Source organism: Rhineura floridana, chromosome 8 (assembly GCF_030035675.1).
Source record: "Rhineura floridana isolate rRhiFlo1 chromosome 8, rRhiFlo1.hap2, whole genome shotgun sequence".
NCBI lineage: Eukaryota > Metazoa > Chordata > Lepidosauria > Squamata > Rhineuridae > Rhineura > Rhineura floridana.
In genome coordinates, this window is record NC_084487.1 from 43,794,982 (window position 1) to 43,815,850 (window position 20,869).

Consider the following 20,869-nt stretch of genomic DNA (forward strand, 5'->3'; position numbering starts at 1 on the left):
CACTCCATTCACTCTAATTGCCAGTTGGGCTAGTCAGGTATGATGAGTAAGCAACTAGGCTGGCAGTTTCTGCCTGCCTTCCTCCATAGCAGCATTGTACAAGATTATGTTACAGTGCACAAACTTACTCCATTAATGTATCAACTCCACTAACTCAGCTAGTGTCATAGGCTTAGTCCAAGAGGAAGCTCTAGAATGTCATGGAAATTGGCTAATTAGCCTTCCCCTGAAATGATTCCTTCCAGTGTTTGACAATGAAATATCAGTTACCACAAGATCTAGGGGAGTTTTCATGCCAACTGTTTATTGACCATTCATACCGATATGTTTGTGCAAAACATGCATGAAAGTTATGTCACCTGTATTGAGCAATCATCCCAGTATGTTCGTGCAGAGGTTATACGCCATTGCCAGCATTTGGTGGTTATTGCGCTTTCCAGTGCCATTTTTCCAGCCCTTTTCTTATCGGCCTTTTGTGGTTAAAAAAAAGTGTCAGGATAATTGCACTAGAAAGTGCTGGATAACAACCAATAAATAGCCCATCTGGAAGTGTCCTAAGTCTGCTGTTGTGTTAAAATAATCTTTACGTAGGAACCTGTGGTTTGACATTCTGCTGCTTTTCTGCCCACAATTAGGCTGAAGAGATTGTGTTACCAACAGCAAAGCCGCAAGTAATGTCCTTGCAGAAAGACCTGCCCCAGTGTTGCCTACAGGCCCAGTTATAATGCAAGGGGTAGAGAATAATTGTGAATCCCACCAGCCCCCTTGCATAATATCCAGGAGGCCTATCAAAGCCTAAGTAACTTCAGCTGAAGAGAAGGTTGCCTGGAAAAGAATAGGAATTAGGATGCCACCGTAGCTGCTGCAAGAGGCGGCACCACATTTTGCATTGTTGGGAATACAGATTAGTAGCACTGGGCTGCCCAGACTGTAGTATTGATTGATTCTTTGGTATAAATTGCTGCTGTCTGGGATTAGTTGCATGTCCACCATACAAAAATTAGGTAAGGCAATTGTTTTTATTAAATCTGTTTGTGTGCACACACAAGCTTTCAGCTTCAATGAGTAATTCTTCCAGCAGAATGGAAGCTAAAGTGAATTCTGAACTTGCATACAAAACAGCACAAATATTTGCCTTCTCTTCAAGCAGTGTATTACTCACAGATGCTTAGTATTTCTACCTCTGGCTATACAAGCTCCCCTGCTGGATAAACAACAAATAATAGATGTATGCATTAAAGGCAGGCTCAGAAAATGCATCCACTTTTTGCTTAACTCATGCCCAGACTGCTCCTGTGACAGTCTCATGCCATGCAAAGAAAAGGGACATTTAGGCTCATTCACATAGGAGCTGAACTTCGCAGTAAGACACAGCTTTTGCCATTGCGATAGATTTGCAAGGTTCACACTTCCTACCTTCAAATCCGCCGTTTTCCTTTCACACAACTAGGTGTTCCTCTGGAAAGGTTTAGTATCGGTGTTTCCTTGTGGCCCCACCCCTAATTTTATAAGCTTACTCCCTCTGGAGTACCGATATTGCTAATGGAGAAGGGTTTTTTTATCAGTTTCATGGTTTCTTGTCAATTGCACCCCTCTCTCTGCTTTGGGAGAGCCTGGGGGTACACTTGACACTAAACTGTACTGAATAGAGGGAGGAGTGAGTGAAAGGCAGCTTTTGCGGGTGGCAGAGAGAGAGGGAGCTGGCAACGGGGCATAAGAGAGCCCACACACACACACACACAAAGGCAAAGCGCCTACACGGAGGAGCACAGCAAACCTGAGACGGCTTTTCCTTTCCTTTTCACATTAAAATTGGATTGGTTTGATACGGGAAAACTGTGTAATAGCTGCTGATTGCCTGCAATGTCATGTGAATCATGCAAATTAAACAGGGATGCAAGTAGCACAAATCTCACAGTAAGTCGTTGTGTGAACCAGCCCTTATAAATGATGGGCAGTGCTTAGCTGCAGCCTCTTCCAGCAGCAAAACTTTCCCACCAAAGGAGGACAGTGGCATAACAGGCATGGGGTGATGAACGTGGCTGTGATGTTAAATGTAGATTGAACTACACTGGCCTGTACCAATCCCTGCCAAATGAACTAGGCTGAACATATTGCTAAAAGGATTGAATTGAATTGAATTGAAACTTTATTTTTACCCTGCCCTTTTTCCAAACTGGAACTCAGGGCAGCTTACAAATAAAACTACATGTAGTTAAAAACATAGAAAAACATACAATTAAAATACAATTAAACTATGCACAACCTTAAAACCGTAAAAGGCACTTAAAAATCTAAAAACAATTTAAAAGACAGATAATAATATAAAACAATAAAACAAGCCTTGTAAAGCCCAATCCTAAACACCTTCTATCCCAAAAGCCTGTTGGAATAAAAAAGTCTTTACTTGCCGACGGAAGGATGGCAAGGAGGGGGCCATTCGTGCCTCCCTAGGAAGGGAGTTCCAGAACCTAGAAACAGCCACCGAGAAGGCCCTATCTCGCGTCCCGACCAATTGCACTTGTGAGGGTGTTGGGACTGAGAGAAGGGCCTCTCCTGAAGATCTCAGGGCCCGGGCAGGCTCGTATAGGGAGATACGGTCTGACAGATAGCCTGGACCTGGGCCATATAGGGCTTTAAAGGTCAAAACCAGCACTTTGAATTGTGACCGGAAACAAACTGGCAGCCAGTGGAGCTGTTGTAACAAGGGAGTTGTATGGTCCCTGTAACCAGCCCCTGTTAATACTCTGGCTGCAGCTCTTTGTACCAGTTTAAGTTTCCGAACAGTCTTCAAAGGCAGCCCTACGTAAAGCGCGTTACAGTAGTCTAAACGGGATGTAACTAAGGCATGCATCACCATAGTCAAATCAGGCATTTCCAGGAACGGGCGCAGCGGGCGCACTAGTCTTAAATGGGCAAAGGCACTCCTGGCCACGACCAAGACCTGGGCCTCCAAGTTCAGAGCAGAGTCCAGGAGCACACACAAACTGCAAACCTGTGTCTTCAGGGGGAGTGTAACCCCATAGAGCACAGGCTGAATCCCTATTCTCTGATCTGCCCATCGACTGACCAGGAGCACCTCCGTCTTGTCTGGATTTAGTTTCAATTTGTTCGCCCTCATCGAGTCCATCACTGATGCCAGGCACTGGTTCAGGACCAGGACAGCTTCCTTGGCTTTAGGTGGAAAGGAGAAATAGAGTTGGGTGTCATCCGCATACTGATGGCACCGGACCCCGAACCCCCGGACAACCTCTCCCAGCGGTTTCATAGGTTCTGGATAACAAGGTTTCTTTCTTTAAGAGCTTTGTACAAGCACAAAATCCAACAGGTAAAATTTCTCCTGTTGTAGCAATACTGAGAAACTTTTGCCTGTAATATAACTCCTTAAAGTAGCCTTTCCCAACCAGTGTGCCTCCAGATGTTGTTGGACCACAACTCCCATCAACCTCAGCCAGCATTGCCAATGGTCAGGAAAGATGGGAATTGTGGTCCAACAACATCTGGAGGCACACTGGTTGGGAAAGGCTGCCTTAAAGGGATGGAAGCCCTGTCCTGGATAGGATACATTTTTTGCAAAACAGCCTGTTTTCCCCCCCCACCTGCAGAATAAGAGTTCTAAAGCACTGAGCTTATATTACTTACCTGAAATGTTTGCACTGAACAATTACTTGGCATGACGGAAAGAGTAATCATACTGTCTTCCCTTCCATTTTAGATAGAGCTAAAAACTGTCTCTTTACATATTCTGATCAACATGGCAACCACATGTATCAGTCTAGGAGCTTCTTTTGCCAACAGAAACTTGTTCAGTAATAGACAGTTCCTTATCTACATACTATTTCTCATTGATGCTTTGGCACACATGATATCACTTGCCAGCCTGTTATGGGGTTCCTCACAACTTTCTACTATTGAAACTGTCAGTATCTTCTACACCTTTGACAAAACTAGCAGTGGCATGTTCAGGAGTCAGGATTATTATGCAATGATCTCTGTTACTGGACTCTGGGTTAGTAGAGGTAGCTTAGAAAAGGTATCAAGAGAGAATCATTGGGTGTACTCTGGTCATTAAGAGCTTCTATTTTAAGTCTTTATCAGTTTCTAGGGGGCAAGCCCATGCTGTGTGGGAGCACACGATAAAATTCTGCAGGCCATTTTGGGGGAACGCTATGGCTTGTATTCCTGAGAGAATTCTGTTCATGGTATCATTATGCCTTTATACATATAAAAATCACTTGATTTGTCTTTCCACCATCCAAAAATATGTGCTTTCCTTAAGCCAGACCAGACACCACACAATGGTGGCATTGTCTTTTGTTCATCAAAGCAGAGCTCCACATACTGTAGTTAAAAACAGTCTCTTTTCATTGCCTGGTCAACACTGCAGCCACTCAGTGCCAATGCTGCATCCTCCCCCTCCGGCTGCTCAACTCCATCTGCATTCCTGTTCTCTGCAATGTGGTTTACTGCATCACCCCTAGCATTGTTAATGCTGTGGGAAAGGTGGCTATGGTTGCCAGGGTAGTCCTCCACTTCTGGTGAGTCTGATTCTGCTTCCTCTGTTTCACTGCCACCTCCACCAGCAGGAGGATTCTCTGGTTGAGAGGTCTTCTTTTTCTCCCTGCTCAGGCAGCAGTAAGAAGCAATAGCCAGGAACAGAGCAGACAACACAACCTCTGAGCCAGCCAGATAGAAGATAACCTCATATTTCTTGAGTGCATCCACCAATCGTCCTGAGATTTGACAGACAGAACGAAAGAGAATATAGCAGAGCTGTATGATAGTAACCTCCCACCCTTTCATGTTGATGCCGTATTAAAGCACTCATTCAGAACCTGGAGCCTGTGTTTAAAATTGTAGAAATGTCACAGATTGTAGAGATTTAAAATTTAAAATCAAGTCAAAAATTGGCACCCACAGTCAATTAATTTCCCCCTCCCTGGTTCCATACATGCCCCTGTACAGTCACTGAAACAGCAAAGATTGCAGGATCCATGGTAGTAACTATAGAGGGAACAGTATAAATAAATTGCTTATTTAATGCATGGGTAGCTCACTTGTGGTTTCCAAATATTGTTGGGCTCCAACTCCCATCACCCCCAGCCAGCATGGTAAACGGCCAAGGATGATGGCAGTTGTAGTCCAACAACATCTGGAGGGCTGTAGGTTATCCACTCCTACTTTCCTTGGTCAGAGGTTAATTTGGGCTGGCCTCTACACACAGTTTGCAACCCCTCACTTCTAAGGCTGTGAGCACACTAGCCGCCTGCAGCGAAGTGTTTCCATTGGCCACACCTGATGGGGGAATGGGTTGATCTGCCAATCAGTTGTGAAATCTTTTTGAAGCAACTTTTTTTAAAAAAAAACACTCAAGCTGATCCCACCAGGTTTTACAGTAAAAAGGGGTGGGGTTTTCAGAAAAGAGAGGTTGAGACGCACTGGAACTGGCAGAACAGTGAACATGTTTTCAGCCTGAGCCTCAGTCCCTAACTCTGTTTTCACTGCTGCTTCAGGTTCCAGTTTGTGTGTGTGAACCCGTAGGGCTAGCAACAAAAGGGACTGTGTGCTAGTGGAAGGAAAGCAACAGAAGGAGTGATGCTAAGGAGGTGGAAAGGCTGAGGATTGCAAAGGTAAGAGATCTGGGGCCCAGTGCAAAAGACTTGGGCATCAGGCCCTTGGGCCACCCTGTAGCAACAGCCCTGATGATAAATATGGCTTGTGGCCATGTAATATGTAAAGTGGACCACATAAATTCCACAATACTTTAAGGCTCATGTGTATGTGACTGAGAGAGAGGCAAGTCAGAATGAAAAAGAATTTAGAGCAAAATAAGATGGCTATGTCACTCCCAGCATCACTCATCAGTCATCACTTCTTAAGCAAGCCAAGGAACACACACACACAAACTGGGCAGGAAGGAAAGAACATGTGCTTTTCTTAGTAAGATCCCTTTTCCGCTTCAGGGAGTCTGTGTCCCTGGGTAAAATGCCAAGCAGTATTTAGCTGTACACTGGAAATGTGCTATGTTGTTAATAAATCAGTATTCTAACATGATAGGCAGCCACCATGTTAAGTCAGACTGACTGAAGAGAGGAAACAATCCTTGAGATATTTGCAAGTTAAACAGAAACACTGGAATTTTTAAAATCAAATCTCTTCAGAAGCCACACACCCCTGACACGATAGCCAGTATGATGGTCAAAAAGTCAGTCTAGGATCAGGAAGACCTGAGTTTAAATTTGTACTCAGCCGTGAAGTTTCACATCTTGGGCCAGTCTGTCTTTCAGCCTGACCTACCTGAAAGGATTGTTGTGAAAATAAAATGGGAGAGGACTATGCATGCTACTCTGAGCTCCCTGGAACACGAAGTGAGAGATAAATATGTAATAAAAAGCAACCAACCCTACCTTATAACCACAGATATACTGAGACCCTCTCTGGTTATTCAGTGGTATAGGCTGGCATTCTGCACATGCTCAAATATACCGTTCTTCATTATTACTTCTACGATCTTGTTTTTGTCTTAGGGTTGAGCTATGGCATGGAAAATTGGCTCTTGGGCTAAGCTCTGGTAAGCCCCATCTCAAAGTAAGCTCTGCAAAAAGGAGTGAGGTTTTAGAAAACAAGCACCCAAGACTTACCTGCAGAGGGTGGTCCAATGAGCACAGCAAAGGCCTCAATTAGCAGCACAAGCCCAATGGCACTGGAAAACGTCTGTGACCCAATGATGGCCATGAGCACTTCAAACTGCAGTGCCCCCACCATCCCATAGGAGATGCCAAAGAAAACACAGAAGATGACGAGAGACGTATAATTGCTGGCTCTGGCACTGAAGATATTTGTCAGGCCATTGAAGAGCATAGCAATGCTGAACAAGTAGGTTATGTGGGGCCGTACCCACTTCAGCCCAGCAAGCATCCCACAGGATGGACGTGCAAAGATGTCTAGGAAACCAATTATAGACAAGAGGAAAACAGCCTCTGTGTCTGGCACTCCTGCGTCTTTGGCATAGTTTACCAGCAATATGGTGGGCACAAAGAGACCCAAGACCATGATGAACTTGGCAATGGCATATATGACAAAGCCCCGGTTTTTAAAGACAGAAAAATCTAGCAGCTTTTTCTCTTTCATTGGTTTCTTTTTCTTCTTGGCTTTCTTTGACTTCTTGGTGCTGTCCGTGGTGCTGACTGCCTCTTCTGCCCTTCTTCCCATTGGCAGCATTTCTTTGGCTTCATATTTGTCCTGGGCCTTCTCTCCTTTCTTCTTCATATTCATCTCCAGGGGTCTCATGACTGCTCCGCAGGTGCAGCAGTTCAGTAGGAGCCCTCCCATGATGAGGAATCCCCCTCGCCAGCCAAACTTCTCCAGCAAGACTTGGCCCAGCGGAGAGAGGGCTGAAAGGAAGACGGGACTCCCAGCTGCAGCAAGCCCATTGGCCAGAGGTCTGCGCTTGTCAAAGTAGGCACCTAGCATGATCAGAGAAGGCTGAAAATTCAGAGCCATACCTAAACCTGTAGGATACAAAGGGATTTGTAAGTAATAGGCGAGAGAAGGAGATGATGATTTTAACATATTTAAATGTCTCAAGATTTATATATATAAATCATCATGCAGCCACTTCCTCATTATAGAATTCATTCATGCAATTTAACACTTCAGGGTTATTTCAGGCTATTATTTGAATTTATTTGTCATGGAGACAGTACCTCTTGTAATCAATGAGAGGAATATGGGCTCTGCTCAATTACAGAATCTGCAATTCAAATGAAAAGCCTAGATGTTCTAGCTTTCATCATCAATAATGTTCACACATGTGCACAAATAGCACAAGAGGGGGATGAGGCACATTGAGCATCATGTGTGTGAAAATGCTCTGAGCATTATGTTCTTTCTTTGCAATTTCCCACCAGTTTTTGACAATTTCTCATACCATCTGTCACTTCCAGATATACACCTATATGACATAGCTTCCCCCCTTTTGCAACACTAACCTGTCAGCATGCCAGCTGTCAGGTACAGCTCCATAATGTTGGTGGTGAAGGAGGCTAAAATCATTCCAGAGGAAGCCAGCAGCCCCCCAACAAGCATTACAGGGCGGCACCCAAACTGGTTCACTATAATACTGCTCAGGGGCCCTGCAGGGAATCCAAAAAACAAGAAGAGGAGAAAAGGCCTGAGTTGTATGAAAAGAATGAACAACTGATCCAAACATGAGCAGGGAAGGCTGAAAGTTCAGAGCCATACCCAATACCATGTGGCAAATGAATTTGGGCTGATTGCATTATTATAAATACTGTAGTAGAAAACACGTCTGCCATCCCCAACAGCAACGGTGGGGAAACTTCCTTGGGAGAAATTGGTTGGGGGCTACATGCCAGCAACAGGCAGGACCAGACCAAATGCTGGTGGAGGTTTCAGCAATGCAGCACTTGAACTACATCTCCCATATTCCCTGATCAATGGCCATGCTGGCTGGAGCGGATGAGAATTGGGAGTCCAAAACATCTGGAGAGCAGCCGTTGGGGGAAAAGAGGAAAAAAAGAGATGATGGATGATAGCTGCACCAAAATTCTAATTCTAAAATTGCTTCTCTCAGGACCTGGGAGCCAAAAGCATTGTGGTTTTCAGGAGTCTAGGGCATGAGGACTGCTGAAGTTACAGGAATCCAGGAGGGGACAAGAGAGCAGGAGGAAAACTCACTTAGCACTAACAGTATCAGTGAGCTCTTGGTGGGAAAGAGAGAAGAGGGTTGAGGAGGCCAGAATTCCACATATCCATTCTCAGAGAGATTCTTGGCTAGGACTTTGCCATCATGGATGTATACAGTTTGTAACCATAGACAAGTAAGTGTTTCATTGGATGGGACTGTGGCATCCTTACCTGTTCCATACAGCATAGCCAGCATGATGGATGAGATCCAAGCTGTGTCACTATAGCCCACACGGAAGTGCTGCATCAGCTCCTTGAAATAGATGCTCACTGCCTTTGGAAAGGCATAGGAAAAGCCGGTGATGATGAAGCAACCCAGCAACACAATCCAGCCCCAGCCGCCATCTGGAGGCTTCACTCTTCCAGGCAGCTGGCCCTCCTCAGCATCGCCCCTCCCCATTGTCCAACTGGGGGAGGAACCTGAACGTGAGCAAGGTGGGTATGTGCAGCAGAGGCAAAACGCTGAGTAGTGCTGCAGGCATAGAAGAGCATAGAGGACACAGATACAGACAAGCAGTTACCATTGTCTAACCCTAGTTTTGTTTCATATGCCTCCTCTTCCCCCCAGAACTTGAAGTAGGGCACTAAGCACATCTGGAGCCCTGTCGCTCATGCTGGCTGGGGTGGAAGGCATGGGAGCAAGCAAAAGCTAAAGCTGGTGTAGTGATAGGCCGTGGATTTAGCTTGATGCTGTTAAATGATGGCAGTGAGACTGTCTCAGGACTCAGCAGATCTCAGGCCACCTCAGCCCCTCCCTATCCCCAAAAGCTCTTACTGGGCTTTCTCCTAACTGTCACGTTTGGTGGCTGGAATGGGGAGCTCCACATTGCTGGAGTGATGGAAGTGTCACTCCATAGGTGGAGGCTGATGAAGGGAGACCACCACCCCATCTAAACTTCAAGAAACTTTCCAGATCCACCAGACTCCAGGAATGGATGGTTAAAACTGGTTCCCTACCTCTCAGAGGTTTGAAGCAGCACAAAGGCCTAACATGATCAGATAGTGATCTTCCAATACAATGGAGCCCTTGTCAACTCCTCCATCCACAGATCACCTTCCCTCAATCCAGGGCTGCAGATAGCATCCTCTGGACCACATGTGTTGGGCCAGATATAATGTGAGATAAGCCTATAGTTGTCACGGCACCACCTTGGACGGTTTTAAAAGAAGATTAGACAAATTCATGGAGGACAGGGCTATCAATGGCTACTAGCCATGATGGCTGTGCTCTGCCACCCTAGTCAGAGGCAGTATGTTTCTGAAAACCAGTTGCCGGAAGCCTCAAGAGGGGAGAGTGTTCTTGCACTCAGGTCCTGCTTGCGGGCTTCCCCCAGGCACCTGGTTGGCCATTGTGAGAACAGGATGCTGGACTAGATGGGCCACTGGCCTGATCCAGCAGGCTCTTCTTATGTTCTTATGAAATCCCAAACTGCTCCAGACAAGATGGCCTTGGTGTGCATACTGAAGCCCCCAAGACCAAAGCCTTAAGGACCTCCACAACACCACTTTCAATATCATTTTCAGGGTGGGGTGGGGGACATGGTAGACTGCAAGGTGAATGATTCACTAACAGAATCCTAATCCTGTCTCAAATTCCCAAGGCCAGATACAGGCACAAAACATTAGCAGAAAGGGCATCTGTGCAGGGAGATGGAATCTTTATGGACCACTGCTGCTCCACCTCCACGCTTCCCAAGTCAAGCCTGGTGTTGCACAATATGGTGCTAGACACTTCTGGAAAAGGTTTACATACCTCCTCCTTCCTAAGACCTTAGAGTTGGAAACGACCTTAGAAATAATCTAAGCCAACTCTATGCTCATAGGAAGCTGCTTTATACTGAGTCAGACCATTGGTTCATCTAGCTCAGTATTGTCTACACTGACTGGCAGTGGTTCTCCAGGGTTTCAGGCAGGAGCCTCTCCCAGCCCTGCCTGGAGATCCCAGGGATTGAATTTGGGACTTTCTGAATGCAAGGCAGATGCTCCACCATTGAGTTACAGCCCTTCCTCCAATGGTCAAGGTAGGATCCTTGACAGATGGCCATCCATCTTCTGCTTAGGAATTTATATGATCTTTAGTCTTTCTTGAATCTATTGCCAATCAGTTTAAGAGGTGAACTTAAGTTCTAAAGTTATAAGAGGAGAAAAATATATACCCACCTTTTCTGCACCATGCATACAAAGCCTCATATTTATATAAAGATGCTATTACCACTTGATTCATTTTATCTGCCCTTTTCTGTAACTTTTCCAGCTCAACAATACACTTTTTCTTTTTTTAGATTGGGCAACCATAATTGTACAACATATTCCAAATGCAGCTTCACCATAGATTTATATTAAGAAATATATTTATAATATGATGCTATGTGCCATTTTATGTGCACATATATGCAGATAAGAGAAAAATCAACTCATTTGAAATGTGGTGTTGGAGGAGAGTTTTGTGCATACCATGGACTGTGAAAAAGACAAATAATTGGGTGTTAGAACAAATTAAACCAGAACTGTCACTAGAAGCTAAAAAGATGAAACTGAGGTAATCATACTTTGGACACATCATGAGAAGACATGATTCACTAGAAAAGATAATAATGCTGGGAAAAATAGAAGGGAGTAGAAAAAGAAGAACGTCAAACAAGAGATGGATTGATTCCCTAAAGGAAGCCACAGACCTGAACTTACAAGATCTGAACAGGGTGGTATACAACAGATGCTGTTGGAGGTCGCTGATTCATAGGGTCGCCGTAAGTCATAATCGACTTGAAGGCACATAACACACATAGCCCTAATCAATGGTTATGGATGATGGGAGTTGTATTCCGGCAACATCTGGAGGGCACCACGTTGGCTGTTCCTGATACAGACTCCAGATAGATAACAAATCCAGTGGTGTCTAATACAAATATACCTTCTCTAGTTGTTCATTGCCTCTAACAGCAGCCATAACCTCCAGCACACAGTCTTGTCTCAGACTTCAGCCAAAAGCCACATCACTTGGTGATTGATTCACTAGAAAAGACAATAATGCTGGGACAAAAAGAAGGGAGCAGAAAAAGAGGAAGGCCAAACAAGAGATGGATTGATTCCATAAAGGAAACCACAGACCTGAACTTACAGGATCTGAGCAGGGTGGTTCATCACAGATGCTCTTGGAGGTCACTGATTCATAGGGTCGCCATAAGTCGTAATCGACTTGAAGGCACATAACAACAACAATGTGCCATTTTAATTTCAGACTCCCTAGCATGGAGTTTGACTTTTTCACAGCCATAGCACACTGAGTGCACCTTGATCTATCCACCACATCCCCAAGCTCTCTTTTCTGGTTGAAAATGGAAATGGAAATGGACTGCCTTCAAGTCAATCCTGACTTATGGCTACCCTATGAATAGGGTTTTCATGGTAAGCGGTATTCAGAGGGGGTTTACCATTGCCTCCCTCTGAGGCTAGTCCTCCCCAGCTGGCTAGGGCCTGCTCAGCTTGCCACAGCTGCACAAGCCAGCCCCTTCCTTGTCTACAATTGCCAGCTGGGGGGCAACTGGGCTCCTTGGGACTATGCAGCGTGGCTGCACTGGTGGCAGAGCACATAACCCCTGAGCCACTCACTGTGGGGGTGATCTTTAGCTGGCCCTTTAAACCAAGGAGACATGAGCAGACATTTATTTACATTGAACCTCAGTAATTTGTCATTTTTTACCCATTTGCCCACTTTGATAAACAAATCCATTTAATTTTCTCCTTTTCTTAAATGCCATTCAAGTTAGTAGCTAGTATCTTGTGTCAAGGAATTCCATCAGCTGATTAAGTCTTGCATGAAGAAATGGTCCCTCACATTTGTCTAGTCAGAATTCTCACCAGTAATGTTTCAGGTACAAGTGAGCACTGATTGCAAAGTGACACATATGTATAAGTGTACTACAATGCATCCCCAAATATATGTATAATTTAATCACACACATTATAATTTTAGGACTAGCTTCCTTCTCTTTCAAGGAAATATCAAGAAGCAAGGAACTGGCAGTGCAGAGAGACAGCAACGTATCTCCAACTTGGAGCCAGAATATCTAGGCCCTGGCTCTTCCTTCAAGCTGGTTTATTCCTTTCTAGTCCCTGGCTTTCCTCTCCCACTCTTTGCCTAGCCTCTGTATCTAGTCCTTAAATGGTAATCTGTGGAGAGGGAGGGGACAAGCATCATAATCTATCTTTGGTTTTAAAACATTAATATGATATTTGCTGGAGGCTCTGCATGCTGCTGTAATGCAGAGAACAATGACCCATTCTTCTGAAAGATCTGAACCCATTACAAATAGTCCAGAATTTGTGACCGAGAGCGCAAAATATCGAGGAGACTTTCCTGAAAGAAGCAATTCCTGTGTGGGTGCATGCCAGAAAGATTATTTGTCTGTGTGCTACTGTGGTGATCGAGTACAAAGGTATGGGTGCAAACGGGATTGAGAGGGAGCAGCAGGGAAGTCTCAAACCCTTAAGCTGGTCAAGAATGTCAGTGTACATTTATTTGTTTCTCCCAGTTTTCCAACATGAACAATTCATGACCTTTGTGATGCTGAGCAGCATGTCAGCAAAGGAGAAGTTCAGTTGTTATTGCAGTAGCAACAGGAAGCCATGCTGCCTGACCCTGTAGTGCTTCGGTAGCTGTGGCAATGCCAGCAACGGCTTGTTGTGCTATTATAGCTACCATGTTATTTTAACCATATCAAAAGAGGCAGATGCATACAGCTTATGCCCAGAGCTTGGAAAAGTTACTTTTTTGAACCACAACTCCCATCAGCCCCAGCCAGCACCATGCTGTCTGGGGCTGATGGGAGTTGTAGTTCAAAAAAAGGAACTTTTCCATGCTCTCCTTATGCCCATGCCAGGAAAACTCCAGCTGTGTCTCAGGCATTGGGTTGCATCAGCACCAGTGGGACCAAACTGAAGGATGCTGCTGAAGTACTCTTATGCTGTGTCATCTCTAGAAAGCCATTGCAGCAACACTGAGGGAGGCTGCTGCATTGGTACTGGGACCGTCTCTCCCTTTTTCTGCACTTGAGATGAATATACTGTACACACAAGGCCGGCCCTGCTATAAGGCAGAGTGAAACAGCTGCCTCAGGCAGCAAATTCCAAGGGGCAGTGAGTAGAAAGAGCTATTGTACCCTGTATCATGTGGCTTGCCCTGCACCCCTATGTTAGCCTGCTACCCTCAGGAGGATGCTGCCCCATTTGCCAGTGTCAAAGTAAGATTCACTTGCCACTCTGGTTGGCTTTTGTACATGGAATAAGAGAAGGTGCCATCTTGCCTTCTGCCTCAGGCAGCAACATCAGGCAGCAAAATGTCTTGGGCCAAGCCCTGAGGACTCTTATGCTCCTTTAACCACACATACACATGATTCAGCAGTCCAAAATCAGGGTGAATAGGACCATAGGAATCTGCTTTATACTGAGTCCACCAAGCTCAGTATGGCCTACACTGACTGGCAGCAGCTCTCCAGGGTTTCAGGCAGGCAATCTCTCCCAGCCCTACCTGGAGATGCTAGGGGTTGAACCTGAGACTTACTGCATACAAGGCAAATGCTCCACCACTGAGCAACCTTCAAGTGCTGACCCTAGGAGAGCAGATCAACCAGTAACAACACATGTGTATGGAAGAAAGCAGCTGACTTGTCAGTCAGCAGGCAGAAAATAAAAGACAGCCCCAGAACTGGGAATATTGCACACCAGTAAGGAAGCATCTTCAGGATTTATCTCCAATCCCCATTACATCTCAGGTTTCTAGTATGATCTTTTGTGGGTCATGTTCATGGCAGTTAATTCATTACAGTCACTGTACAAAGGATTTGCAGTGACACAGTAAAATGCACTTAAGGTGCGCAGTCAGCTGCTCCACACAAATGGCTTGTTGACTGATAGAGCCGTCATTCAAAATTGCCTTCAGATGTGCCCTATAACATGTAAACCAATCTTAGGATCTTGGGTTTTTTCTTCATCTTAATGTTGCTAACTCTCATGGCTACAGAGACAAACTTCCAGAGATTATGCCTTTGTTTCACTCGATATGTATAGATGGCCTCAGTCCAAAGGCTCCAGGGACATAACAATAAGCAACCAATAACATTCCAGGTAAAAGTGATAAAATGTAGCAATGGTACAACCAGCTGGGGGCAGTAGGAGAACCAGCCCCCAAATCCAAGTCATTTCCAAAGCTTGATTTTTCAATAAAAATTGGAATAGGTTAAATGTGTGTCATTGTCCAACACTTCCAAAATACTGATTCAGAAATATAACGTTTTGTCTTATCTAAGGAAAACAATCAGACTCCAAGCCTGCAGGATGGTGTGGAGTAAAGTGTGGGCAATGTAACAACCCAAATCTAGTAGAGAGGTAAGCAATGGATTGCACATACCCAATTCTGTGCAGGATAGTGCCCCACATTTTTAAAGGTGTCCAAGCAATTCCAATGCCCTTTGTTAGCTTAGGGGAGATAGTCCTCTATTTGAAGGGCTGTCAGGCAACAGTCCTCTATTTGAAGAAGTCCGCTGATGGAGTGTCAAGTTCAAATCTCTTTTAAAGATAAAGAACCATAAGAAGGGAGAATAAGAGGCCTACTTGCCCATCAACAGTTAGTATCTGGACAGCAGACTGAGCAGGCACACAAATCATTTGGTCACAATCTTCTCCACTGTGGTGAGACGTAATGTATTTTTATTTAAATTACAGTAATCATTACCAATTTGTCATACATGCATATAAGTTAGCACATGCAATTTTTCATGCAAATCTGTGTTATCTTTTGTCTTCTGTTTCTGTGATGCATTTCCTCTCTTTTAGTGATGCATTAAGTGGTTACCCGTTCTTAGCCACAGGCCTACATGCACATATCTATTCATAACATGTACGCCCAAAGGCTGGCATAAAAATAAACAGACTCTAGATAAGCGAAGATTTCCCCTCCAATCCTAGGGATGGGTGAGAAATTCAATTCAGTTCACATTTCAAGCCAAAACCATCATATCTGCACTTCCTGAAACAGTATGAGAGCTGACACACAGCCGTTCTTTGAAATTCACACATTCAAATTTTGCAGTGCAGTTCACCAACCAATGTTTACAAAAATGCATATGTTAGGAGAAAGTGTGCATCATAATGAATATATGAGTGAAAACAACATATAAAAAATGTTACATGATGATAAAGATGTGCATGATAAATTGCTTGCAAACGTGTACCAATCAAAACTGCCTACAAAAATGTGTTTATTATGAGAAATTCACACAAAAATGCTGGAGAATTTTAATAAGGAATTTTTTTTAATTCACAGATTGCTGCAGGAATGTGGAAAACTGAATTCAAGACTGGAAAAATGAGAGACTGAGAGAACTGAAACTGACAGATCTTTCCATCCCTATCTAGTCCATGCACCAATATAGCTCACACCCAGCCATTTTAGAGCCACCCAACACTACATCATCCAGTACACAAGAATCCACAAAACGGGGGGCTTATCACACTCTCAAATTCTAAATGTGGTGCAAGATATGAAACCATAAGTCTTTGGGATTTCCCAACCTAAATGAGCAGTGTCACGCTGCCTCAATTCGCAAGCAGCTTGCAGGAAAACATCCAGGGCAAATTATCTTAGTCTTTACTGATACAGCTTGACCCAGTTAATATGCTATGAGACCAATATTTAGCCTGAGTTGAAACCAGTTGGGCATCCCCCTTAGGTCACTAATGTGCAGCATCTGCAATAACAATCCTAACATCTAACGAACAAAACATTGTTCCATATTAAAATACAGACCTGGGGCAGGTTGTGCCTTCCCTTTTTGACCTCCGATAGACCAAGCAGAGCTTCCTAGTGCCAGGGGCTAGTTTGAAGAAGGAGAGGACTCTCTTGGTGAGCTCCCCCAGAATAAACCTTCTGATTTCTTGCATCCCATCTTCCTAGCCAGCAAAAGTCTCCTTTTTATTCTAGGCTCTCAAAGATCCTGAAAGCTTGACACTGGGGGTCTTCTTGTGGTGATCTATGCTGCTTACAGGTCCCCTCCAGAGTCCCTTGGCTCAGCAAAGCCTGCAGCTCAAGCACCAAAGTGTTTACAGTGTGGAGGTGGGTCAGCAGCTGCTTATGTTTTCAAGTCGCTAAAGAATCATAGGTTGCTGATCTAGCAGAAAGAAACCACTTTCCCACTTTTAAGAGGCTTTCCCAACCAATGGGAAGAAGCAGAGCCTGCATGCCTGGCCCACAATCCCCCTGTAATCCTGCAAAATGCGAGCTAGCTCAGAGAGGGCTCAAGGAGGCTTTAAACTTCCTCCCTGTCTGCTCTTGATGCTACAGTCCCTACAGAAATCCCAGGTGCGGTTTACCTTTATTCATGTGAACACAGGGCCATAGTTGAGGTTTCATGGATACTCTTCACCCATATTTATATAAAGTATTTTTATATCATGTTTGATCCCACCAGTTCTCCAGAGCTTACCACCACCCCAACCCTTAAAATTTACAAGTTGCTTCCTTAAGAGCTAGAGTTTTAGAGAATATGTGAGGAGTTACAATGATGAAACCACATTCTCAAAGCAAGTTAGGGATGCTTCCTTTTTTTTTTCCTAACAGAGCTTCTGTGCTTTAACAGTCGCATGACAGGTAAATCCAACCCTACCATGAGGCAAACTGAAGCAATCATGCCTCAGGCAGCAAGTGGTGGTGGACAGGATTGTAAAAGTCCCATGGCTTGCTCTTCACCCTGTACGCTAGCCTCTGGCTCCCACATGCAGTACAGAATGCTGCCCCATTGCCATTGTTGATGAGAGGTATAATTGCTGGTCTGGTCAGCTTTTCTACATGGAATGAGGAAGGCACCATCTTGTCTTTCGCCTCAGCCACAGCACAATGCCTTGTGCTGACCCTGGACTAATCATTTCCCAACATAGAAAAACCTTCTCTTTAGGACACATCTTCACCTGCCCTAGCAGGATAAAAAGAGCAGCCCTAAGATATGGGAATTATGGTATATTGTGAATTCATAAACAAATACAAAATAAATATGGGTTGGGAATCCTGAATAATGTCTGGATTGCTGCCCCAGATTTCTACAAAAACATTTATTTATTTTATTTAACAACATTTATATAATGCTCCATTGTAACAAAACCTCTAAGCAGTTTACAAGAGATATTAAATTATCAATAAAAGTAATTACCTTTAAAAAACAATTGAAATCTGCTGAATATTTTATATTCTGCAAAAACATGTCTATGCATGCCAACGGAGTTTAGGGAAGGAAAGTCGAAGTGCATTTTGGAAGGTCTTTTAAGTGTGACTGAATTTTCTCTCTCATGCCCATTTTTAAAGACCTTTGCATCTCACCCAATGTGGTGAAATTAATCACTTGTTGGTCACTGCCTTGAGCACAAGTCACTGTATGGAGGAGAGCAGAAGAACTCTATTGGCTCAATGTTTCTGAGGGAAAACGCAGTGGGGTGAAGTTAGGCCATTGTAAAACAAACAAACAAACTAGCACTCAGTGAGCCCAGATAGGTTTTAATGCCTACCCTCACAAATCCCAGAAGTGAAAGGCCTTGCTTTCTAATCCTCTAAGCTTCTTAATTTCTCCCCCGCCCTTACCCTCCTTCCCATATCTATACATTCCTGCCAGGGGAACGAGTAAGAGAGTGCAGGCAGGGAAGGGAGTGTGTAGGGGCTCTCAGAGCTTGCAGGCAGGGTTTAATTTCTATTAATAAGGCTAATCGGCTAATGGAACCACAGCAGGTCTCTCATTGCCCCCCTTCCTCTCCCAGCCACGAGGCCTTCGGAAACAATGGTGGGTTTGTGTGGAGGCCCACGTGAGGTCTTGAGAAGCCGGCCTTTAAGAGGGAAGAAAAACAAGCTCCCTTCTCGCTCACTCCCATTTCCAGCAGCCAGCCCAGTCCCAGGCACCACAGCTGGGGAGATTTTCATTAAACCAGGTTTAAAAGGTGACTGACAGGTACTACACCTGGCGCCACTAAAGGAGAAACCAAACTCCACACAGGTGGATGGGGAAGGGCAGGGATGTGTGGCAAGAGGGAGGGTGTGTGGGGTAGGCCAGCTCAGCATAATCTCTGTTTACTACAGTATAGGGAGAAGGTAAATGTCACATCTACACAGATGAGGCCGATTTTCTCTATTGGGCTGGTTGCTACAACAAGCTTTCCTCTTATTTTTTTTTTTTAAAAATTTGTAATCTGGTGTGTGTAGCTGGCTGGGCATGGACAGCTCTGGCTGGTTCACCAGTGACAATCTTGCCACTGTCTCTCATGCCACAGCTGGATTACTGTAATGCACTCTTTGTGGATCTGCCCTTGAGGATGGTTCTGAAGCTTCAGCTAGTATAAACTGAAGCAGCAAACTGGATCAGCTCTCAGGAATTTATTACCTCAATCCTCCTGAGAGAATTATATTAGCTGCCAGTTTGCTAATAAGCCAGATTCAAGGAACAATGAAATTTGTTCCTATAAAGTCCAGTGATGGCCACCAACTTGGGTGGCTTTAAAAGAGGATTAGATAAATTCATTGAAATTAAGTCTATCAATAGCTACTAGCCATGATGACTAGGTACTTCTTCCAGTATCAGAAGTATGCCTCTGAATACCAGGTCCTGGGAATCACAAGTGGGAAGAGTGTTGTGGATAGAGGCCTTTGGTCTAGTCTAGCAGGACTCTTTTTATATTATTAATGTGCTAATAATGATTTATAAAGCCCTAAACAGCTTAGGACCTAAAGACCTGAAGCATCATCTCCTCCCATACCAATCTTCCCATGTATTATGGCCTGTAGTTGAGTCTGCAAGGTTGTTCTGCATCCAAAGGACATCTCCTTTGTGGCAACCAAGAGAGGGCCTACTCTGCAATGGGACCCCAATTATTTTATTTTATTTAACAAAATATGTATACCACTTAACTGTAACTAAAACCTCTAAGTGGTTTACCCAAATTATGGAATCCCCTCCCCCTGGGTATACAATTGTAATGATATTGCAGTGGCAGTTGAAAACTCATCTTTTCCAGTAGACCTTTCTTAGAATCTAATTACCTGGCTGGGATTTGGATGTTTATGCTGTGTTTTTTAAAAAAATCTGCTCTTTTTACTTATGATTGAATTGGTGTCATTCTGTTTCTAAGCCTGTGGTTGTGCCCTGCCATAATATCATGTGGTGAGGAAGGGCAGGTTATAAAAATATTTTCAATATAGTAAATAAAACAAATAAATGATTACAGAAGCTCTTGTTTTTACTCTAAAAATATTGTTATACACACTCCAGTGTCTGAGCAGAGCACATTCCTTAGGTCTGGTTTCTTAGAACGATTCCCAAACTTCCCCCCCCCCATGGAGCACTTGCAAATTGCTGAGGGTCTTGGCAGACCATTTAATGATTTTTCTGCTTGTTGTAACAATTGTAATATGCTGTGGTAGATTCTGTCTGATTTTTAATTGGTTTTGTATTGCTTCTTTTATTCTTTTACATTGTATTTTACTACATAACAATTTGCATTCCATATAATTCAAAATATAATAGAATAAAATATAAGAAATCAAAGAAGCAATACAAATGCAATTAAAAATCAATATGAATATTTAATGTGGAGATATCATGAACCACCTGAATGGAACTCATGGATCACTGGTGGTCCACAGACCACAGTCTGGGAACCTTTGCCTTAGAATGAAGGTCACTGGAGATGGAGATGATGGCATCTTTGGGATATATGGTTTTATTTATACATATATACAGGCTGATCATCAGAGGGAAGTACTGGCAGCATTAACATTCCAACATATATCCCCCCCCCCGTTTCTAGTGCCTCCCTCCCTCCCTAGCTTTTGATTTAGCACAAAGAGCAAGTCAGGTCAAGTTCCAGTTAAGACTGTCACAGATCTCCTGATATCTTACACTCAACTATGACATCACTTCCAGCCAAAGGAAAGGGGAAGACCTACCCGTTTAGCCCCCTTCTGGAAGCATCTCCAGTGAGTAGTGTCTGTGACAACCAGTTACCTGTACTCTTTAGTCATGCAAAGAGATACTTAGTAGACTTGGCTAGAGCCATTTACTTAACAAAAAGACTGATTCAATCACTTCAGCAGCCTTTCTTTCTGCAGAATCCCGTCTGGCTTTGGAGG

General features: G+C 44.0%; 1 protein-coding gene across 1 annotated transcript; it reads right to left on the reverse strand.

The window, feature by feature from the left end:
• Nucleotides 1–4,347: 4,347 nt before the first annotated feature.
• On the reverse strand, nt 4,348–9,109 carry SLC16A8 (solute carrier family 16 member 8). The gene is made up of 4 exons (XM_061582806.1): nt 8,881–9,109; nt 7,992–8,135; nt 6,642–7,511; nt 4,348–4,733 (listed from the first exon to the last, which is right to left on the reverse strand). Exons 1-4 carry the CDS (start codon nt 9,107–9,109, stop codon nt 4,348–4,350), a joined length of 1,629 nt encoding a protein of 542 aa, XP_061438790.1.
• Nucleotides 9,110–20,869: the final 11,760 nt, after the last annotated feature.